This window comes from Hibiscus syriacus, unplaced genomic scaffold (assembly GCF_006381635.1).
Source record: "Hibiscus syriacus cultivar Baekdansim isolate YM2019G1 unplaced genomic scaffold, ASM638163v2 tig00112614_pilon, whole genome shotgun sequence".
NCBI lineage: Eukaryota > Viridiplantae > Streptophyta > Magnoliopsida > Malvales > Malvaceae > Hibiscus > Hibiscus syriacus.
Genome location: NW_024063369.1, coordinates 618,265 through 638,464, shown reverse-complemented (window position 1 = coordinate 638,464; position 20,200 = coordinate 618,265). Strand labels below are relative to the sequence as shown.

The 20,200-nt window shown below is 33.7% G+C and overlaps 4 protein-coding genes and 1 pseudogene across 8 annotated transcripts; 2 read left to right on the top strand and 3 right to left on the bottom strand.

The window, feature by feature from the left end:
* Window positions 1-1,772: 1,772 nt before the first annotated feature.
* LOC120182078 lies at window positions 1,773-5,572 on the top strand (annotated as a pseudogene).
* A 784-nt stretch (window positions 5,573-6,356) lies between these two features.
* Window positions 6,357-8,010, top strand: LOC120182093 (heat shock factor-binding protein-like). Of its 2 annotated transcripts, XM_039187108.1 has the most exons (6): window positions 6,368-6,450; window positions 6,931-6,984; window positions 7,214-7,237; window positions 7,303-7,345; window positions 7,712-7,858; window positions 7,900-8,010. In XM_039187108.1, exons 1-5 carry the CDS (start codon window positions 6,442-6,444, stop codon window positions 7,855-7,857), a joined length of 276 nt encoding a protein of 91 aa, XP_039043039.1. In that variant the 5' UTR covers window positions 6,368-6,441; the 3' UTR covers window position 7,858; window positions 7,900-8,010. The 2 variants fall into 2 exon arrangements, with proteins under 2 accessions (XP_039043040.1, XP_039043039.1); XM_039187109.1 differs by having other exon boundaries at window positions 6,357-6,444; window positions 7,712-8,010.
* Window positions 8,011-10,391: 2,381 nt separating this feature from the next.
* LOC120182001 (desiccation-related protein PCC13-62-like) lies at window positions 10,392-11,613 on the bottom strand. Its single transcript, XM_039187026.1, has 3 exons — window positions 11,291-11,613; window positions 10,967-11,198; window positions 10,392-10,897 (listed from the first exon to the last, which is right to left on the bottom strand). The coding sequence occupies exons 1-3, from the start codon at window positions 11,611-11,613 to the stop codon at window positions 10,514-10,516; spliced, it is 939 nt and encodes a 312-aa protein (XP_039042957.1). The 3' UTR covers window positions 10,392-10,513.
* A 3,017-nt stretch (window positions 11,614-14,630) lies between these two features.
* LOC120181999 (N-terminal acetyltransferase B complex auxiliary subunit NAA25-like) lies at window positions 14,631-15,352 on the bottom strand. Its single transcript, XM_039187025.1, has 3 exons — window positions 15,273-15,352; window positions 14,922-15,063; window positions 14,631-14,816 (listed from the first exon to the last, which is right to left on the bottom strand). Exons 1-3 carry the CDS (start codon window positions 15,335-15,337, stop codon window positions 14,631-14,633), a joined length of 393 nt encoding a protein of 130 aa, XP_039042956.1. The 5' UTR covers window positions 15,338-15,352.
* LOC120182023 (N-terminal acetyltransferase B complex auxiliary subunit NAA25-like) lies at window positions 15,345-17,389 on the bottom strand. Of its 4 annotated transcripts, none has more exons than XM_039187047.1 (5): window positions 17,133-17,387; window positions 16,890-17,046; window positions 16,662-16,780; window positions 16,478-16,548; window positions 15,345-15,464 (listed from the first exon to the last, which is right to left on the bottom strand). In XM_039187047.1, the coding sequence occupies exons 2-5, from the start codon at window positions 17,017-17,019 to the stop codon at window positions 15,431-15,433; spliced, it is 354 nt and encodes a 117-aa protein (XP_039042978.1). In that variant the 5' UTR covers window positions 17,020-17,046; window positions 17,133-17,387; the 3' UTR covers window positions 15,345-15,430. The 4 variants fall into 4 exon arrangements, with proteins under 4 accessions (XP_039042978.1, XP_039042977.1, XP_039042975.1 ...); XM_039187046.1 differs by having other exon boundaries at window positions 15,355-15,464; window positions 16,478-16,552; window positions 17,133-17,386; XM_039187044.1 differs by lacking the exon at window positions 15,345-15,464 and having other exon boundaries at window positions 16,348-16,548; window positions 17,133-17,389.
* Window positions 17,390-20,200: the final 2,811 nt, after the last annotated feature.

The window sequence follows — 20,200 nt, the reverse complement described above, 5'->3', positions numbered from 1 at the left end:
ACCCATTTTAAAGCCGCAAAGAGAATTCTTCGCTATCTGAAAGGTACAATTGACTTTGGCTTGTTCTATTCAGTTTCTAATGATTACAAGCTTGTTGGATATAGCGACAGTGATTGGGGTGGAGACATAGATAATCGAAGGAGCACTACTGGATTCGTATTTTTCATGGGAGATATTGCATTCACATGGATGTCAAGAAACAACCGATTGTCACATTATCCACTTGTGAAGCGGAATATGTTGCTGCTACCTCATGTGTTGTCATGCAATTTGGCTTAGAAATCTATTGAAGGAGATTGGTTTGATACAAGAAGAGCCTACCAAGGTTTGTGTCGACAACAAGTCAGCCATTGCCTTAGCGAAGAATCCAGTATTCCATGATCGAAGCAAGCACATTGATATTCGCTACCACTATATAAGGGAGTGTGTTGCAAGAAAAGATGTGGAAGTTGAATATGTGAAGTCACAAGATCAAGTTGCTGATATTTTTACCAAGCCACTGACCAGCGAAGACTTCTTAAGATTAAGGAACCTACTAGGGGTCACGAGATCAAGTTTAAGGGAGGGTGTTGGATCATAAACTTGATCCATTATGGGAGCCTAAACCCAAACCCAAACTAAATTGATGTCATTACTTACATCATTTAATTAAAGATGTCATTGCTTACATCATTTAATTAATGATGTCATTGCTTACATCAATTTAGTTAGGTGAGAGTTAGATATTTGTTGAATTTGTAATGGTTTAAATTAGTTTATTTGTGTGGTGTAGGATTGTTCTTGAGTAGTATAAATACCCCTTCCCATTTTAGTTTTAAGCATCAAGAAAAATTAAGAGCTTCTAAGTGAGTGAAGAAGCAAAGTCTTATAAGAGTGAGTTGTAGTTCTTGTTTTTGAGTGAGAGTACTCTTGTAATATTTGTTTGAGTTTCAATAAAAGTTATTTGTGTGAGTGTTTTATTTCCAACAGGGTTTATGTAGAGGAGAGCAACATTTTCGGAAGGCAAACAAAGAATGACAGGTGGCGGAGAAAGTGTATGAAGGGTGGACACTGGAAGGCGATGGTCACACACGTGGATGAGGAACGTGGCCATCCGGTTTTGTGGGGACGGCTTATTTTGTCGACATAAATTAGCTGATCCTATTTTCATATGTAATGGGTAAGGAGAGGTAGGATAGTAGGAATAGTAGGTTGCCCTCAACGCCAGGTTGAGAGTAGCTTCCGGCAGTCAGAATTATGAATTGTCCATCGTGGGCACGACCACAAGATTAAAAGCCTTATGCTCTACAAACTGAGCTGGACGGGTAATTATTTTGTCGACATAAAGCGGGGTGTTAATCGGTGTGTAAGAGGACAACATTTGATTAACATAGAAAACGACTGGATAAGTTCTTCTGCACTTGCTACTTTTGGTTTTGTACGTCTTTTTAAGCGGTTCAAGTTTCGTTTCGGGTTTCGACAAGTATATATAAATAGAATATTGAATAAATTATTTATGAACCATCTATTTATATTTTTAATTAAATTAAATAAATGAATATAAATAATAAATTTATGTTCATTTAATAAATAAACAAATTTAAAAAATATTGTATTTAAAAGCTAGTTTATTAATTCATAATCAATTCTATTTTTTATTTTTTAAATATTAGTAAAGTTAAGGATTAAATTGTACATATTATAAATTATGAAGTTCAAACCCAAGCCACAATCAGACGGATCTATTTTTAGTCTAAAGCCCAAACCAGACGGTCCACAATCTAACTCGAGTATCCTACTACTTCACCACCTCCACTTTGCTTCGCCTACTCCAATTCCCTTCTTTCACCTCCGTCAAGAAACAAGCCAATACAAATTCCACTCTCCCCCCCCCCCAACCCCACAGAAAAAAAAAGCCATGGCAGTGAAAAATTCCGCATCAGTTCATGGCAAACGTTCGAGGAGAAAAGCTGATGCTTCATCTTCCCTGATCCCCAAACTTGTGAAAAACCCAAAAACAACAATGGCTTTAGCTTTACTCATCATTGACTCCCTCCTCGTTTCCTTCATCATCGCCTACGTCCCTTGTAAGATCCCGAAAATCCCACTCTCTTACTGTTATTTCCCGCTCTCTTCCACGTATAATTGAGCTCATGTTTTTTAATTTTCAGATACAAAGATAGATTGGGACGCTTACATTTCTCAGGTGTAGTATTTTTATCCTAATCAAGCTAATTTCCTTCCTGGGTTCACTCGTCTGTCTGTTTTTATTCAATGGGAATAATGTAGAATTAGTGTTTATCAAGATGACAGGTTAGTGGGTTTCTTGGAGGTGAAAGGGATTACAAGAACCTGAAAGGGGACACTGGGCCGCTTGTCTACTCAGCCGGTTTCCTTTATGTTTACTCTGCTATTTAGTATGTTACTGGAGGACAAGTTTTTCCTTCTCAGGTGATCTTTGTAGCTAGGCAAACTGAATTTTCTTGTCTATGACATTTGCTTATGTAAACCAGCTATGTATGCTTACAATTTTGTTTTTGTCGTTGGTTGCAGATTTTGTTTGGGATTTTATACACCATAAACCTGGGAATTGTCTTATTAATCTATGTAAAGACTGACGTGGTATGGAATTTAGTTTTGTTTATGGTTCAAGCACTAATATCATGTAAAAATCATAAAGCTGAGAAATAGATGTCTTTAACTGAGTGCTCTCAATGATGGAAACTTGTATACTTGAGAATTGGGATCACTTGATTTCAGTTATGATTCTCTGATACCATTTTCACACTTAAGCGCTGCTAAAGTTTGTATATTTTCTCGTCAGAAACGATCATATCTCTGGAAAAGGAAACTGTTCTTTGTTGTTAATGTTTCTAGCTCTATTTTATATCATTATTTCCTTTTTTTATTAGCATTTATTTTTTCTTAAATCGTCTTGCAGCTTCCATGGTGGGCTCTTAGCTTGCTTTGTCTTTCAAAGCGAGTTCACTCAACATTCCTCCATGCTGCAATGGCATCCATTCTTTTTGGATGGTGGCGATTCGGGTTGATTATTTTTAGGTAGTATGCTTAGTTTATCAACACAATTTCTTATTCCCTTTTAAGAAGGAATAGAAAGAAGTTGATCCTACTTTCTCTCTTTTTTATATGTAGTGCTGCATTTTCAATAAAGATGAATGTCCTCCTCTTTGCTCCATCTCTTTTTGTACTCATGCTAAAGGTGCATTAATGACTGCTTGCTTGATTATGTTTTTCTAGTAATTAACAACTAGATTAGTTATTTTACTTAAACAGTTGCATATTTCTTTGTTATCACCTCTTATAATAGGCTATGAATATCAATGGGGTAATATCAGCTTTAGCTGGTGCGGCACTTGTGCAGGTGTGTCTGCTATTCCTTTTTGGCCCTTGACGACTCATTATTAGAATTGAAATTTCCTGATACTTGTGACTTCTACTTCTAATTACCTTGCTTTACCGATAACACGGGAAGTAAATATAAATCTCCATGCATCTTAACTTATATTCAATGTGGTTAGGTGAGTTGGACTACTGCAAGTAATTTCGAGGCAGGCATTGCCTGTCAATATATTTATTGTTTTCTTCATGCTCAGTAAAAGGTTCTGCAGATTGTGCTGGGGCTGCCATTTGTAGTTTCATATCCAATTGAATATATATCACGTGCCTTTAATCTTGGACGCGTTTTCATCCACTTCTGGTAATTTTATAGTGTTGAAAATGCTTTCTGTTCTCCTTAGTTGCCAGTTACTAACACATTGACAGGATTAATCAGTAGCATCTTTTCTGAATGGTGGTAAATGGAAATATTGTTTATGTAATTTTTCTTGGATTATTGATATTTCAAGGAATATCAGCTTCATAGTTCATCAACAAGATTACACTTTAGATTTTCTTTTGCGCATGGGACTACAGATTAGATTGGATTGCTAGATCAAATTTGACCTGAAAGAATTCTGAAGTTGAGAAATTTGTTGTTTTTCTCTTTATAAATCCTTTTGATAAGAAATTATTATATTTGGTTTCCTCAAGGATTGTCACTTTGTATGTTGCAGTGGTATTTTGCGAATAGCTCTATACTTTATTGTTTTCCCGACAATGCTTTTTTTTTAACTTGCACAACAATGGGTGTTGTTGAGGTCTAACCTTGACTTTTAATTTTTGCCAGCTCAGTTGGTAGAGCACAAGGTTCTTAACCTTGAGGTCGTGGGATCGAGTCCCATGGAGGGCATTTCATAATTTGGAGGTCTCCTACGGAAGTTGCTCTCAACCTAATGTTGGGGACAACCTACTATCTTACCTCCCCTTACCCTATTACATATGGGAACAAGGGACAACCATTTTTTCTGTCAACTTCAAGTTCATTCCTGAACCAATTTTTGTGTCGAAGGAGTTTGCCTCTCTTTACTGATTGCTCAACTTGGTTTGCTTATAGTATTTGCTCATTATAAATGGTGCAAGTAAATGAAATGGCTTATGTTCTCTTGGTAGTAAATGCTGAATGCATGGTCACAGGATTTTTTTTTTCTAGAAAAAGAGTTAGTTTAGAGAATGTTTGTGCTGTTTATCATAAAATTTATAGATCCAACCTTTTAGGCAATATTTGTTGCCGTGTAAGTTATAGAAATAATTTTGGTTGCTCGTATATATACGGCTTGGAGGCATGAAGGTGGACTTTTTAAGTTTTTATATTCGAGGATTAGGTGTTGTTTGTCATTGTCCAGCTCAACATGGCCAAAACTCCTCAAGAAAGAACGTAAGCCCTTCTGTGAATTTTTCCTCTGTTCCTGTCCTCTTCATTGCAATATTAAATTTGGTGGAAATGAATCTACAGATATCGTGACAACCATGTTTGCTGGAAACTTCATTGGCATTATATGTGCTCGTTCATTGCATTATCAATTCTACTCGTGGTGAGTGTCCTGCTAGTACAAGTGCCTTGAATTTGATATTCATATCTTCGACACCTCCCATGATACATATTATTATGGGCAATCTAGATAAGTTCTTTTCTAGTTTGTATATATTCGATATCTGCTCTACACAATCGTTTATGTAGAATCATACTTTCAGATCCCTCATCTGGTCTTAACCAGTCTCTGGGTGCAGGTATTTCTACAGTTTGCCTTAACTGTTGTGGATAACACCTTTCCCTACATTGCTTTGGTAACTTCTTTACCCCCAACGCGGATTTGGATAAATATGGTGCAGTTAGTTGCGTATAATAACTCGTTAATCTTTCGCATGTTCAGCATGCTTATTTTCGTTGGAGTGGAGCTGTGATGGAATGTGTTCCCATCAAACTTGTATTCATCTCTTCTACTCCTTTGTCTACACTTAACTTTTACTGTTGGGTTTGTGGTATTCTACGCCCGAAAATCCTTACGCGAGCGAGAAGTCGGTTAGTCGAAAGGAAAAATGAAGCGCCCAACCCTTGTATGAACTTCCTTCATTTCATCTAATGGTGAAATGATGAATCCATTCATTTCTTAAAGGTTTAATTATACCCCCACCCCTTGTATTCTAAAGATCTAGAAATTTTAGTATGCTTTGAATTCCTGTGAAGTTGGTCTCTTGTTCGATTTGACGAGTAAAGTTTAATTAAATTCCATTGTGGCATTTTATTATTCAAATTAAAATCTAATGGCAGAGAGTTTGTAGTGTTGTTACTTGGATAGAAAGATTAAATTTTCGGAATAAAAGGTTAGGACTAAATTCAAAAGTCCTATTAGTAAGGGTACTGAGAGTATATTTAAACCAAAATAAAGTACAAAGGCTGATTACTTGTTTTTTGAAAGAAACACAAAACGCAGATGAGACTTTCTCTTGAAGGGATCCATTCCTGTGTTTAAATTTTGAATTCACTCGGCGCTCCATAACTCCTTTATATACCCTTCAATTTTCACAGTTAAAGATTATTTATACGAATTAAACGATCTCGTAAAAGAATTGTTGTTATTCTTTGAGGTCTCGAGTTCGAACGAAAAAATATTAGAGATGCGAGTTTTTTATATCAAATGATTAAGATTTATTTTTGAACACATTTTTATGTGTTTTAAAAATTAGTATAGTTGTATGAATCCAGTTATTTCAATGATTAAATGAATGATTGTTATAACTAGAAGTCTCGAGTTTAAGTACCAACGATTACTTTACATTCATTGTAAAGTGATTGAAAATCTTGAAAATAAATACTATCACTTATAATTATTTGAGATTAATAAAAAAAATTGATATATTATATTTTCATTCAAAAGATGTATTATATTTAAAAATAAAAGTTAAAAAAAGGTTGAAGAGTGGCATATAGGTAAATAAAGGTGTAAGCTGGGATGAAAAAGGAATAGATCATGCGCCTAAAATTTCCTTCAAACTTTCCCAGAATTTTGAATTGAAGCTAAGCGTCGGGTTAGCAGCTGAGGAGCACATCCAAGATCCACTGCAATGGTTAACGTTATTTCCTTTCCTTCTTCTTTCTCCATTTTAGCATCGTTGGAACTGATAATCTTCCTCGATATCACTTTGTTCCTATCCTTTTTAATTGCTCAGAACGCTACGATCTAAAAGTCATATAATTTTCTTCATAAAGGATTTGGAATAAACAGCGGCTTGTTTTAGATCCGTCCTTTTAAACTCGAGGGTCTAGATGATTTTTTTAGTTAGGGATTTTGATATTTTGTTTCTGATTCAATAATGTTTTTTGGGGGATTAAAGTTGTTTGGGCGCTTGAAATGCTGGCGTTCGGGTTTAATACATGGGCTCTGTTATCAGTCTTGGTGTATTTTGAGACTGAAACCTTAGTTAATGGCATGCAATTGCTTGTTCTTTCTGAGTTTTTTTTCATAATTCTTATGCAGTTTCTGTGATTTTTCATAACTCATATCAACTAATGATATGTGATATGAAAGCTGAATGCTATACTTTTTTTTTCAGGATGATCATAATTCGGACGAGTCAAAGCAAAACACTGCTGATATGACTGTTTTTGTGAGTTCCTAACCTTTTCTTCGTAAGATGAATGAACTGCTTTTAAAGTATGATGTTTATGCTAGTACCATGATGGCATAATCACTGCCGATTTTGATTCATTTTGAACTGTTAAGATTGCCCTTGTCGGACAAATCTCTCTAATGGATGTAAATCAGTAATCATTGGCTTTGGCTTTGTAATTTCCTTTATTATAAGCGTTTGATAACGATTTCTTTGGTTTTTATAGGTGCAAAATCTTCTTCAACAAATGGTGAGTTATAATTGGAGCCTCCTTTGTTAGATTTTTTATTTGTGTTGACGGAATTTTGTTTGCAGCAATCTAGGTTTCAAACAATGTCTGATTCCATTATCACCAAGAATATCCTTTCAAGTGTTCTTTCATAAGATACAAACTTTTGTCAACAATGTCTGATTATGTAAATAGTTTGTCATAAATGTTCTGAAAATATTCTCTCTTTCTTGTTGAGCTTCTAGTTCTATTGTTACGTGAAAAGATTGAATTGTGTAAAGTAGTCTTTAGTTTAGTTATACATTTGCAGGAATTCCTAGACTATAAGATTCTTTCTGAGATAGTGATGTGAATCTGTATCTAATAATTGCTATGATGGCCAGATTTGAAGAAGTTATGAAACTTTATTATGTTTCGATGGTTTAGCTCAAGTGAAAATAGTTATGCATTACTGTCAAGTATGGGACAGCTTTTGTTTACTTAACTCCTAAGCACTCGACGACATGGGAAACCGTATAAACGAGTTGGAGCAAAGCATCAATGACCTAAAAGCAGAGATGGGAGTGGATGGCTCCTCATCCCCGTTAGAACCGTCAAAGCAAAAGTCGGATGAAGCAAAGCATGATGAAGGCTCAGCATAGAACTCGGCCAAAGACTATAACTTCGATGTTGATTGTGATTTTAGTTGGTTATAACTGGTTTTGTTTGAGAAAACTATTGTCGAGAAAGGGACATTACTGGGAGTCCCAATTGTCCTTTGTACTTGTATTAAGTATTTATTCGATGAACTGTGATGGTTAACATTCCCACTTTATTCATTGGACTTGGCCAGTTGTTATGCAGTTCCTTAGCTTTTTTGGCCATCCTCTATTATGTGCATAATGATATCATGAGCATTTCTGATGTGCAGTTCTCATGGGATGCTGTGATCTACAATGCTTCAAAGCTCTTCACTAAGTTTTAGGGCAATAATCTGTCGGGAAAGTGTCCCGTTGAAACCTCTTGGAATCGTTCCACCGGCCTGGTCGTGTTGCGGCCAGCTGCAAATACGATCCAACCTCAGACCATGGGTTTGCAAGGTAATTGACATCAGCTGGTATGATGTTATTGGTCGTTCGATTCTCAGCTCCGAGTTGCACTCTACTATACCAATGCAAAAAAATGAATATCTTCATAAACATGTAACAATTTTTTCTGCAGTTCTTAGCCTCTGATCATTTCTGATAAATATTTGAACATGTTATGTCCCACACATGCTATTCCAAAATCTTCTATAATCTTATGGGTGTCGTTATCGAGAACGGAAAGGGTAGCTCTGGTCGGAACGAGACCTTGGACCAGACCTAGTGATATATGATTGATTCCACGACCAACCGAAGTACGCAGAAAAAAGTTCTGCTTTATATACGATCAAGTTAAGGAGGAATTGAAACAGCTTTGACGATGGAGCCGTTACGGTCTCCACTGAGGTCGAGAAAGAACAATATTAGTCTTAATCATGGTGGATTGAAATGCTATGAGTCAAATAAATGCATACAAACATGAACAACTAGCCATTTAGTTTGAATTTCTTGATTAAAATTCTGGTATCCCGTCATGCATGTCACGACGTACACATAGGTCAGGCGAGTGTGCCATTTAATTGAGGGTAAACTACTTGGATGACCACTAAGTTATGGTGTCGGTATCGAAATAATTATAATTTCAAATTTGTGTCAATATAACCATTGAACTATTTAAAAGGATTCAATAAAACCACTGAACTGTTTAAAAGGATTCAATATAACCACCATAAGTTAAAATCTAATGGGTGATGTGGCAGTTAACAGAAATTTGTATAATTACACATTTGATCTCCAATACTTGTATATTTTATCAATTTAGTCATAATTTTAATTTAATTCAAAAAAAAATTAACCTTCCATTCAGGATGTGTCACGTGTTAACCGATTATTGAGATATATTTTAATAGTGACACGTGTCAAAATCTAATTGGAGAGTTTTTAATTATTTCTAATATTTTAATTAAATGAAGTTTTCCTCTAAAAAGACGTGTCATCATATGATTAAAGGAAAAACAAACCAGAGAGAAATAATGCAGGTTCGGAATCTTGAATCAAGGGTGGGCATGCCCAAAGCACTAAGCCAAACACAATATTTGGTATTAGTTTATCGAAACTTTTATTTATTTTGTTCTAGATTTTACATAAACAATTAAATTATAATATTCTAATAAATAAATTATAGGATAAACTTCTTGAATGACTACCTAAATATGATAATTGAATTAAGTTTTTAACCTAATTAATAATTTTAAAATTTTATGTTGGTATATAACATTATTTTTATAAATATATAAAAATATTTTAATTTTTAATTTATTAATAAAATATACTTCAATCACATATGCAGAGATATGGTTATAAATAAATGTAAAATCTATTTTATTTTATTTTTATTCATATGTAAATTTATTAACTGGTGTTGTGATTAAAATAACTTATTAGAAAAAGGTGTTGGACTCAAATGATCTCTGAATTGCTTCCCTTTTTTTATTATTTTATTTTATATTCAAATTGGTAAAAGGTAAGTGTCTTTATTAATATTTGAATTTTGGTTAAAGTATAGTTTGAATAATTAAGTTTTTAATATTAATAATGTATTTTATTAGAAGATGCCGATTTCATTTATCAATTGATTCATAAATTTTATCCTTCAAGTTGATTGAATATGTGATGATGCAATTAAGGATGCAGTATAAGCATTTCAATTTAATCCTAGTCTTAATGATATTGTTTATAATCGAGCCTAATAAGTTTAGTTTCTTACAATTAGGTCCTTAATCCATTAAGTTAGTTAAAAATCCTGACAGGTAAGTTAAGCATCTTTCGAGTCTTAAATTTGATTAATAAGATCGACTTTAATATCTTAATTGATTTTGATTTGGGCCTTAATTATTAAGTTTTAGTTTTTATTCATCATTTTTACTAACTTCGTCCTCGTAGTCATTTTTTATGAGACCGCACAATATCTTTTGGATTTTGGACGCAGCGAGAGTGCTTTAACATTCCCAGAACGTAATCGGCTTATTACTCCATGCATAGAAAAGAAGAAAGAGAAGGTTCTTAGGATAACTACATGCATAGTTGATGTTTTTCTAATAGCATGCGGGTTTATTTCCAAACTAGAAGGTGACTTATTACTATAAGTCTCTCCATTTTATTTTTCGTCTACGTATGACTTGGCAAGCAGATATTATAAAAGCTAGCATTCATGATCCCCTATGCTTCAAAGCTGTTAGCTTTGGTTCAGGGCAAGAATCCGTTGATAAAGCGTCCCCGCGAAACCACGCGGATAAGCTCCACCGGGCCTGGTGGCGTTGCCAGTTGTAAACACGATCCTCAAGATTTCCCGTTCAGTCCGTTTATATGCAAGCGAGTTGACATCTGCCGCTATGACGTTAGTGGTAGTTCGACCCTCAGCTCCGAGTGGTGGCGGCACAATCAAACCTTCGTCTTTCACTCCGCAGCCCCCTAGTTGGTTCCCAATTTGTGCAGTGAGGTTGGAAACATTCTCCACTGTGAATGGATAAGGCTGCACTGTTGAGTTAGCCCTGTCGTAGAGTTGCGATCGCAGAGCACCATATGATGCAGCCTCGTAGAGCCCGATTCCAGCCGCCAACTAAATAAGTGAAAATTATTAAGAGTAACAATGATTTGAATAGATTATTCCAAAGAGGAAAGGAGTTACCTCTCGTTCAGTGTTGCCGACAATCGAAGACATAATCCCAGCGTAATATTGTTTTAAAAGATAAGAAAAATAAACAGCTGCGAAAAGAAAGCTGTTTGTGTTGGCGTAAAAATTGAATGGAGGATCCAAAGTGACATTTAAAACGTCGAAAAATCCGGAAAATACTTGTGCGCTAAAATTCAACAGCGGCCTTCGAAGTGGAGCCTCTAGTGATGTCAAGTTTACGATAGCCCTGCAAAATTTCAAAACTTTTTTACAACATATTAACTGCATATATATCTTAAAATCCCATATATAGCACGGAAAATATGAAACGATACGAACCTGATATGTCCGACGCTAGCTAAACCAAGTTCCTCTATAATCTTTCTGGTGTCGTTATCGAGATCAGCAACGGCAGCTCCGATGGGTGCGGGACCTTGGACCAGACCTGGTGATATATCGTTGATTCCACGACCAACTGAAGAACGCAAAAAAAGTTCTGCTTTAAGAATGTGCAAGTTCGAAGCGAATTCGAACTTTTCTCTTGTAGAAGCCAGTACTGGCCTGCAGCGAGGTGGAGGAAGAACAGTGTTGGCGTTCATCATGGCGGATTGAAATGCAACAAGTAAGAGAAGAAAAACACTTAAGCATGATGGAGTAGCCATTTTTGTTTAAATTGCTTGATCAAACTCAGTTGTAGGAGATTAGGGATGGGTTCTTCTCCTTTTATAGTGGGGGGAATCTGGTATCCGTTCATGTATGTAAGTTTGGTTTAACGTGAATTGCTTAATGACTTTTAAGTTAGGTTTAAAACATTTATTAGTTAGCAAATTGCATGTAGATGCTAGATATTTAGTCCACTTATCTTTTTTTTCAACTATAAATTTCTATAAGCTTATCCTAATAGGAACGTTTTTTTTCCCATTAGGCATCCTGATTTTTTATTTAGTCCGTTAGGGCACCCAGATATTTAATTTGGGATCTACGAATTTTTTTTACAGTATTTATGAAACTCGTCGTGTCGAGATAATGAGTTCCGATGAAATATATTTTTCCCATGTCACCTTGAAGTTTGAATAAAAAATATTTTATTGGAACTCGTCACCTTGACGTGATGAGTTCCAAAATATTTTTCGGGCTGCCTTATTGGGCCAAAAAAACCAACATGAATCGATATGCCTTGACATGAACCGGCCTGGGTTGTAGGTGGGTTAGCTTGGTATTGGTTCGGGTTAACAAGGTTTGAAGCGGGTTGGGATTTGGGCCGAATTTGGGATTGTGTTTTGGCTTATATTACAAATAAGTACTTAAAGTATATATTCTTTTACATTTAAGTACTTAAAGTATTTTTTAGTCAAAATAAGTACCTAAAGTTATATTTTTGGTTAAAATAGGTACCTAAAGTATTTTAGGTCAAAATAAGTATTTTAAAATGTAAATTTTTAAAATTATTTTATTTTTATTCATTTGTAAATTTATTAACTTGTGTTGTGATTTGTGATTTAAAGTTTCTTTGTAAATGAACATTTTCAGTTCATATAGTAATAAAAATGAAGGATATTATATTAAAAAAAATAGATCTAATTGCATCACACTTCCTTTAATTATGTCCCTTATTTTAAATCGGTCATTAAACTTTTAAATATTTTAATTTCATACATAAGCTATTATTATCATTCTAAATTAGTCCTCAAACTTTTGAACATTTTAGTTTCATCCTCAAACTATGATATTCATTCTAATTAGTACCCAAACTTTTTGAACATTTCAATTTTATCCCAAATTATACGTATACACTGATCGCATCCCCTGTTAATAAAATTGTTAAGCCAACTTATATTATTATATGTTTGAAAAAATTACAATTTAGGTTAAACTATGATTGAAACTGATTACATATTAGGATGAATTTTGAGATGAAATTGGAAGATTTGAAAGTTTGTGGATCAACTTAAAATGAGAGTCATAGTTTGAGGGTGAAATTGGAGTGATCAAAACTTAAAGAACTAATTTGAAATGAGTCATAGTTTAGGGATGAATTTAGAATTTTTAAAAGTTTAAGGATTAATTTAAAATGAAGATCCTAGTTTGAGGACATATGATACAATTAACTCCAAAAATTATATTTTATATAAATTGAGTTTACTTTGATTGGTATTATTGTTAATTCATCATACGAGAGAGGACATGAGTCGAGTTACTTCAAATATTTTAAATAATAAATTTTATATTTTATTTGTAATATCAATTAATAAAAGTCATTAAAATATTTTAAAACTAATCATCTTAAATAGTTTTGATTAAGACCTGAATGTCAACTCTGTTATTTTTTTTGAATTAATCATTGGTATTCGATCTATTAACCGATTAATTCAGATCGTGTACTGCTAAGACGAAGGCAACCCTCACAATTCAGTTTGCTCCATTCGCAAACGCCATGATTCGAACCCCGTGACCTTGCTTAAGGGACATAGTATCTCATCTCATTAGACCAACTGATTGTTGGTGTTAACTCTACTATTTATACACAATAATTTCACCATTAAACTTGGAAGAGAAACTGTGGTCCAAGAAATTAAATGTTTCCATAAAAAATCTTAAGTTCGAATCTGGATTTGTACAATCTTGTTTATATATTTTAATTAGTAATATATTTGTACATTATAATGATTATTTTAATTATTCAATAGTTTATACCATTTCCCATGGTAAACCTGGCCTCTTGTCAATGAAATCTTGGAATTGTTCAATTATTTGTTAAAGTTTTACAATTAATTCAGTGATTTGATTTTTCTAACTCGTGGAAAATTTGCAGCCATAGAAATTTATGGGTATTCAATGCACGTTAATTTCTTTTTCTAAAATGAAAATTAATAAGATAAAATTAAGAGAAAAAGTAGGCGGAGGCAACTCTGGGGGGGGGGGAAATATAGTATTAAGTAATTCATTTATTATTCTTAGACTATATTAAATATAAGGGTAAACTACATCAGGTACACCGAACTAAATAAAGAGAAAATTAGAAAGTGCAACAGTGCCGCAGCCCCCTAGTTGGTTCCCAATTTATGCAGTGAGGTAAGAAACATTATCCACTGTGAATGGATGGGGCGGCACTGTTGAGTTAGCCCTGTCGTAGAGTTGTGACCGCATAGCATCGTATGATGCAGCCTCGTGGAGTCGGATTCTAGCCGCCAATTAAGGGTCCGTTTGTTTTACTGAAAGCAGTTTCCGAAAAATAAAATCTGAAAAATGAATTTTATTTATGAAAAACATTTTCCAAATTTTTTTTTCAGTGTTTGGATGTTACATTGTAAAATGTATTACAATGTTTGATTAATTTTTCTAAAAACAGTTTTTAGAATCTGTTTTTAATAAAGAATCATACATATTCGATATTTTTTTATTCTTTACCTTTTGGTTTTATTAAGTTCATTTTATTTTTTATATAATTATATTTTATAAAACTTTGTATTTTTATAAGTATGTCAAACTAAATTTTTAGATAATATTAAGAATTTATGTTGATTGTGTTATAAATAGACTATTTTAGGTTTAAAATCTTCATGATGCTTATTCATTAGTATTTTTAGAAATGAATTTCAACGTACAATTAATGTCATGTAGGTTTATTTGATATAATATTAATAATTTATTAAAAATATATTATAAAAGTTTATAAATATTATGTAGGTTTAATTGATATAATCTTAATAGTACACCACATTAAATCATCATTGTTCTTCCTAAACAGGCATTTCCTCCTTTCAATTTCAAGATGTGCCAGGAATGGATTTCTTAAAGAATCATTACTAGTTTCTGCTTGTAACTTTTGTACAAATGCTGATGCATTTTCCACACAAGAATCGAACTGTAGAGAGACCAGATTGGATTTTATTACCATTGTACAAAACTACATGAGAACTAACAAGTATAAAATCCAGCAAGCAAAATTCAAAAGTTATAATTAATATACCACTTCATCTGTCAAGTGAGCAAGCTTGCATTCCACAAATTTTGGGGGATTAATTGAAACATTGATGGTTTCACAGGACCAACTGCTGTCATCCTCAAATAAACAGCCTAGATAATGTAGGAAAACCTCCCAATCATCCCCACCGACAGTTACAACGAAAAGAAAGAAATACCACTGTTAAAGACAAATGTTTAGGAATGAATAATTCAACTCAAAACCCAAGTCCACACTAGTAAACTGCCATAGTTACTCATGCAAAGTTGTGCTGTAAATTTCTGTAACATCCATAAGCATACCATAGTTACTCATGCAAAGTTGTGCTGTAAATTTCTGTAACATCCATAAGCATACCATAGTTCTAAGATTTTCTGGTAACATAGTTTTGATAAGAGAAGAAAAGCAGAAAATCTCCACATGAAAATAATGTTCAATCATTCACATAACAGTGGATTTTGAACAGGCGACATCAACGTCCAAAATATATTTCCAATATCAATACTAATATACTCTCAACAACTTCTCTCCACCGTTTCCACAAAGAACCTGAAGAAGTTCAGAGCCCACAAATTAAGCAGTAGAAGTAGACATATTCTACATTATAATTAGCTCTGAAACATCTATATCACTCTTGCAGAGGCATTCCAGTATATGAATCCTTGAGATAATCAAGTAGACTATAAATAATATCAAAAAATAAGATAAACCAAGAGGGCCTGAGCTGCAGCCTGACATACATTTCAAATAAACACGTGACATGTCTGTCCATTTTTTACGAATGATGTAAAAAAAATTATGGCCTTCATATCCCTTTGGATGATATGTTACTCAATAGTCTTCCAATGTTCTACAAACAAGTAACACTGCCAAAAAATAGATCTTCATATCCCTTTGAAGAATAGAACTTCCGTTAAACTATTGAAAACATATAAATAAATCCCAGCAGCCTCTTTATGCACACAAATACCAGAATTTTCGGTACATATTTTATATTTCTTAGCAACTGGTTTCTACAGAGGTAAACTTCACTTCACTAAACTGACACCATTCATCAAATCTTCTTTACAGAAGAAACTGCAACACTTTCAAACCTGAACCTAGATCTGACTGTTTTACCAGTGCAACCATCTACAAATTCAATCTTGGGTATGGAGACAGTAAGTTTTTGATGTAACCCACCTACATATAAGATATTCTTTCAAGATATTTTTATTTGAAAATTATGCTTTATTTTAAAATTTTAAATTGGAAAGATTATTTCCAATGTTTTATTTTTTACATGTTTAGTCATGGCCACAACTAGAAGAAACAATGTGCAAAACTTTAGTCAGGACCAATCAAGAATGGATGGCAGTTTGATTTCATTTCCAAAATTGGGTAAAATTCATCTTTCTCAGTAAATTGGAAAGATTATTTCAATGGTTTTATAACTTTTTCATTCTATTTATGAAGAAGGCACTAATTTCAATTCATATTTATTAAGACCAGTACCAATGGAAGACAGGCTCAACAAACTGGGGGAAAAGGAAAAATGGGGCATCAAAGGAAACCAGCAGAACCTGCAACCGGATGCTACAAATTGCCCAGAGTAAGAACCTTTCTTCGCCAACGAGCTTGTACATTTTGATGGCTGTCTGGCGGAAACATAAAAACCGAATAAGTAACACAAATTATGCGTTCGTCTTCATAGAGAGATATGCCCGTAAAGGAATGATAGAATTTAAAAAACAAGAAAACACGAACTTGTTGCTGCATTACAAAGGAATACTCTCCAACATAACAGTTGAAAAGCCCCATCATTAGTTCCAAATTGTTTGGGAATTTCCCGCAAGCATGCTCGTAACAGCTAGTAGCCAACTCCACTGAAAATTACCAAAAATGTCATAAAAAGATACTTATAGGCAACTGAAAAACTACGGGGAACACAATTAATGAGTCAATCGATTTAGCCAAAAAGAAAAGAAAACTAACGGTGATCGAGTCGTTGGAAAACAATCTGCAGAGTACTAAGAGTAAGATCGTCCATCAACAAAGACTCATTCTTATACAAAAGCTCTTTCGCATTTAAACAAACAGACAGTGCTTCATCGGGTTTTCCCATTCTTTCCAATATCAAAGCTTTTAGAGCCTGCAAATAATCAAATCCGAAAAATATGACTACTAAAGAAGAGATCATACTGCGAAAGAAGATGCTTAAACCGATTAAAAACGTACAAGAGCGTACGGAGAATTGGGATGTTTGGAGAGGAGAGTCGTAGTGATTTTGAGAGCATTTTTGAACTGTCGAGAATCGATGGCGTCCCAAATGGGTCGAACCCGACGCTCCGGAATTCCACCAGCTAAACCCCAAACTTGGAAGCCATCTTCTGCTCAATTCCGGGGAATCGCTATCAAATAAACGCCGGTGAGAAGAAGGCCACTTGATCGAATGATTTTGGGTGTGGATAGATTTAGGGAAGGGAAAATGACTCCTTTTTTTAACGGTAAGTTGTTTTACGGGGAGGAGGAGTTAATTTTATGTTGACCGTAAAACATTTTCAGTTGACTTCGTGTTTTTTTAACCAAACATAAGAAAATTTAGAAAATATTTTTCGTAAAATGTTTTCTCCATACAAACGGAGCCTAAATAAGTGAACATTTGTATACCTCTCGTTCAGGGTTGCATACCCAAACATGGTTGGATGTATGTGGCTCCCTGAAACTACTGTACATTCATTATTTTGAAAAAAAAATTCTTAAATTTAATTTAATCTGTTAATGAAAATAGAAAAATTGAAATTTTTTTGCAAACTCAAATTTTTTAGAATAATTTTGTAGACTAAAAAATTTGCATACCCAAATTGGGATTTTGCCGAAGTTGGGATTGTATTGTTTCGGCTTATATCACAAATAAGTAATCGGTATATATTCTTTTCATTTAAGTACTTAAAGTATTTTTTGTCAAAATAAGTATTTAAATTTATCCTTTTGATCAAAATAAATAGTTAACTATTTATAATTTTTAATCTAAGTTTTAAAAAAGTTGACATGTGACATTAATTAAAGAATAAAAATTAGCTGACCCTATTCCCATATGTAATGGGGTAAGGGGGAGGTAGGATAGTAGGTTGCCCCCAACGCTAGGTTGAGAGCAGCTTCCGTAGGAGACCTCCGGCAGTCAGAATTATGAATTGCCCACCATGGGACTCGATCCCACAACCATAAAGTTAAGAGCCTTGTGCTCTACCAACTGAGCTGGACAGACAATTCATTGACATTAATTAAAGAATATTTTAAGTATATAGATAAAAAATCAATACTTTAGGTAATTATTTTGACTAAAAAATACTTTAGGTACCTACCTATTTTAACCAAAAAGATTTCTTTAAGTTCTTATTTTAACAAAAAAATACTTTAGGTACTTAAAATAAAAATATAATATATTTTAAATACTAATTTATTATATAAACCTTCTGTTTTTAGAAGAAAAAAATTGATCGGCTTTTTTTTTTAACTAACCAGCCTCTTTCTTCAAAAAAACAAACCAATCCCAATTTCGGCCCAAATCTCAAACCGGATTAATAGGTCCGAACCGGATTAATTTGGTGTCTAAAAACGCAACTTACCACTAAGATAAATTCGATTTTTGGTTTAGGGTTAACAAGATTTTATATATAAGTTCAAATATATTAAATCACAACAGGTAGATATTAAATAAAAAATTATATTTTTTATGATTTACAAAAATTATATTTATGTTAAAATGCATCTGATACGTTTTTTTTAATATTTTTAAACTAAATTAAATGTTTTATCACCTTTTTAGTTTTACAATTATATACACACACACTAATATGATAATTGAATTAAGTTTTTAACCTAATTAATAATTTTTAAATTTTATGTTGGTATATAACATTATTTTTATAAAAATATAAAAATATTTTAATTTTTAATGTATTAATAAAATATACTTCAATCACATATGTGTAAAATTTTAAAATTATTTTATTTTCTTTTAATTCATTTGTAAATTTATTAACTGGTGCTGTGATTTAAAGTTTTAGATCGAAATAATTTATTAGAAAAAGGTGTAAGAGGTGATTTTTATTTTTTTACTGTTACAGTTTCTACAACTATTGCATAACGATCATTTTTAACAATACAACAACAACAACAATAAAACCCTATTCCCATATACAATGAGGTAAGGTGGAGGTGGGATAGTAGGCTGCCCCCAACGCCCGATTGAGAGCAGCTTCCGTGGAAGACATCCGGCAGTAAGAAAATTAAAAATAAAGATAAGATACAATGTCTGCATAAATAAATCAATAAATACATAGTTGAACAGTCTTCATATGATGTCTTCATATCTGCGTCTGTAATGGTTAGTAAATCCCTGCGAATAAATCCCTGCGTAAAAATCTCTGCTTATAGACAGAAACGTAAGTCCCGGTTAAATATAAAAAGAGGAAAAATGAAGATAAGGATACACAGGAGTTAGCGATAGCAAGCTACTAGAAGGAATAAAGTCAAATGGTTTAAAACCTAAACTAAGGCAACACTACTCCGTTATCCTAGTTCTAAGCCTTCATGAAATCTAATAACAGAAACGTATAAAAAGTAGAAGTCATGGAGATTACTACAAAGACATTAAAAGGATACAGAGATGCTACACCCTATGGTTGTGGCCCACACTACTCGACTACCCTGGTCTTAAGTCTCCATACTTTTCTATCAGAGGTCATGTCCTCGGTAAGGGCTAATTCCTTCAAATCAGATCTCAAACAGTCTACCCACTTCCTCCTTGGTCGTCCTCTCCTTCTGGCACCGTCGAGTGTAATCGACTCTACCCTCTTGACCGTATCCGACGTTTGTCGCCCAAGGACATACCCAAACCACCGTAGTCTTCCCTCTCTCAATTTCCCTCTCTCAATTTTTAACAATGAATATCATTATAAAAAAATTATGTAACAAGATTGAAGTTAAATTCTTATAATTTAATTATTAAAAAAAATTATCGTCTACGTATGACTTGACATGCAGACTTCCAGTTATTATAAAAGCTAGCATTCATTGGATACTAAGATCTCCAATGCTTCAAAGCTCTTAGCTTTGGTTTATGGCAACAATTCGTTGATAAAGCGTCCCCATGAAACCATTCGGAAAAATCCCACCGGGCATGGTGGCGTTGCCAGTTACGAACTCGATCCTCAAGGTTTCTCGTGCAGTCCGTTTATATGCAAGTGAGTTGCCGTCCGCCACTATGACGTTAGTGGAAGTTCGACCCTCAGCTCCGAGTG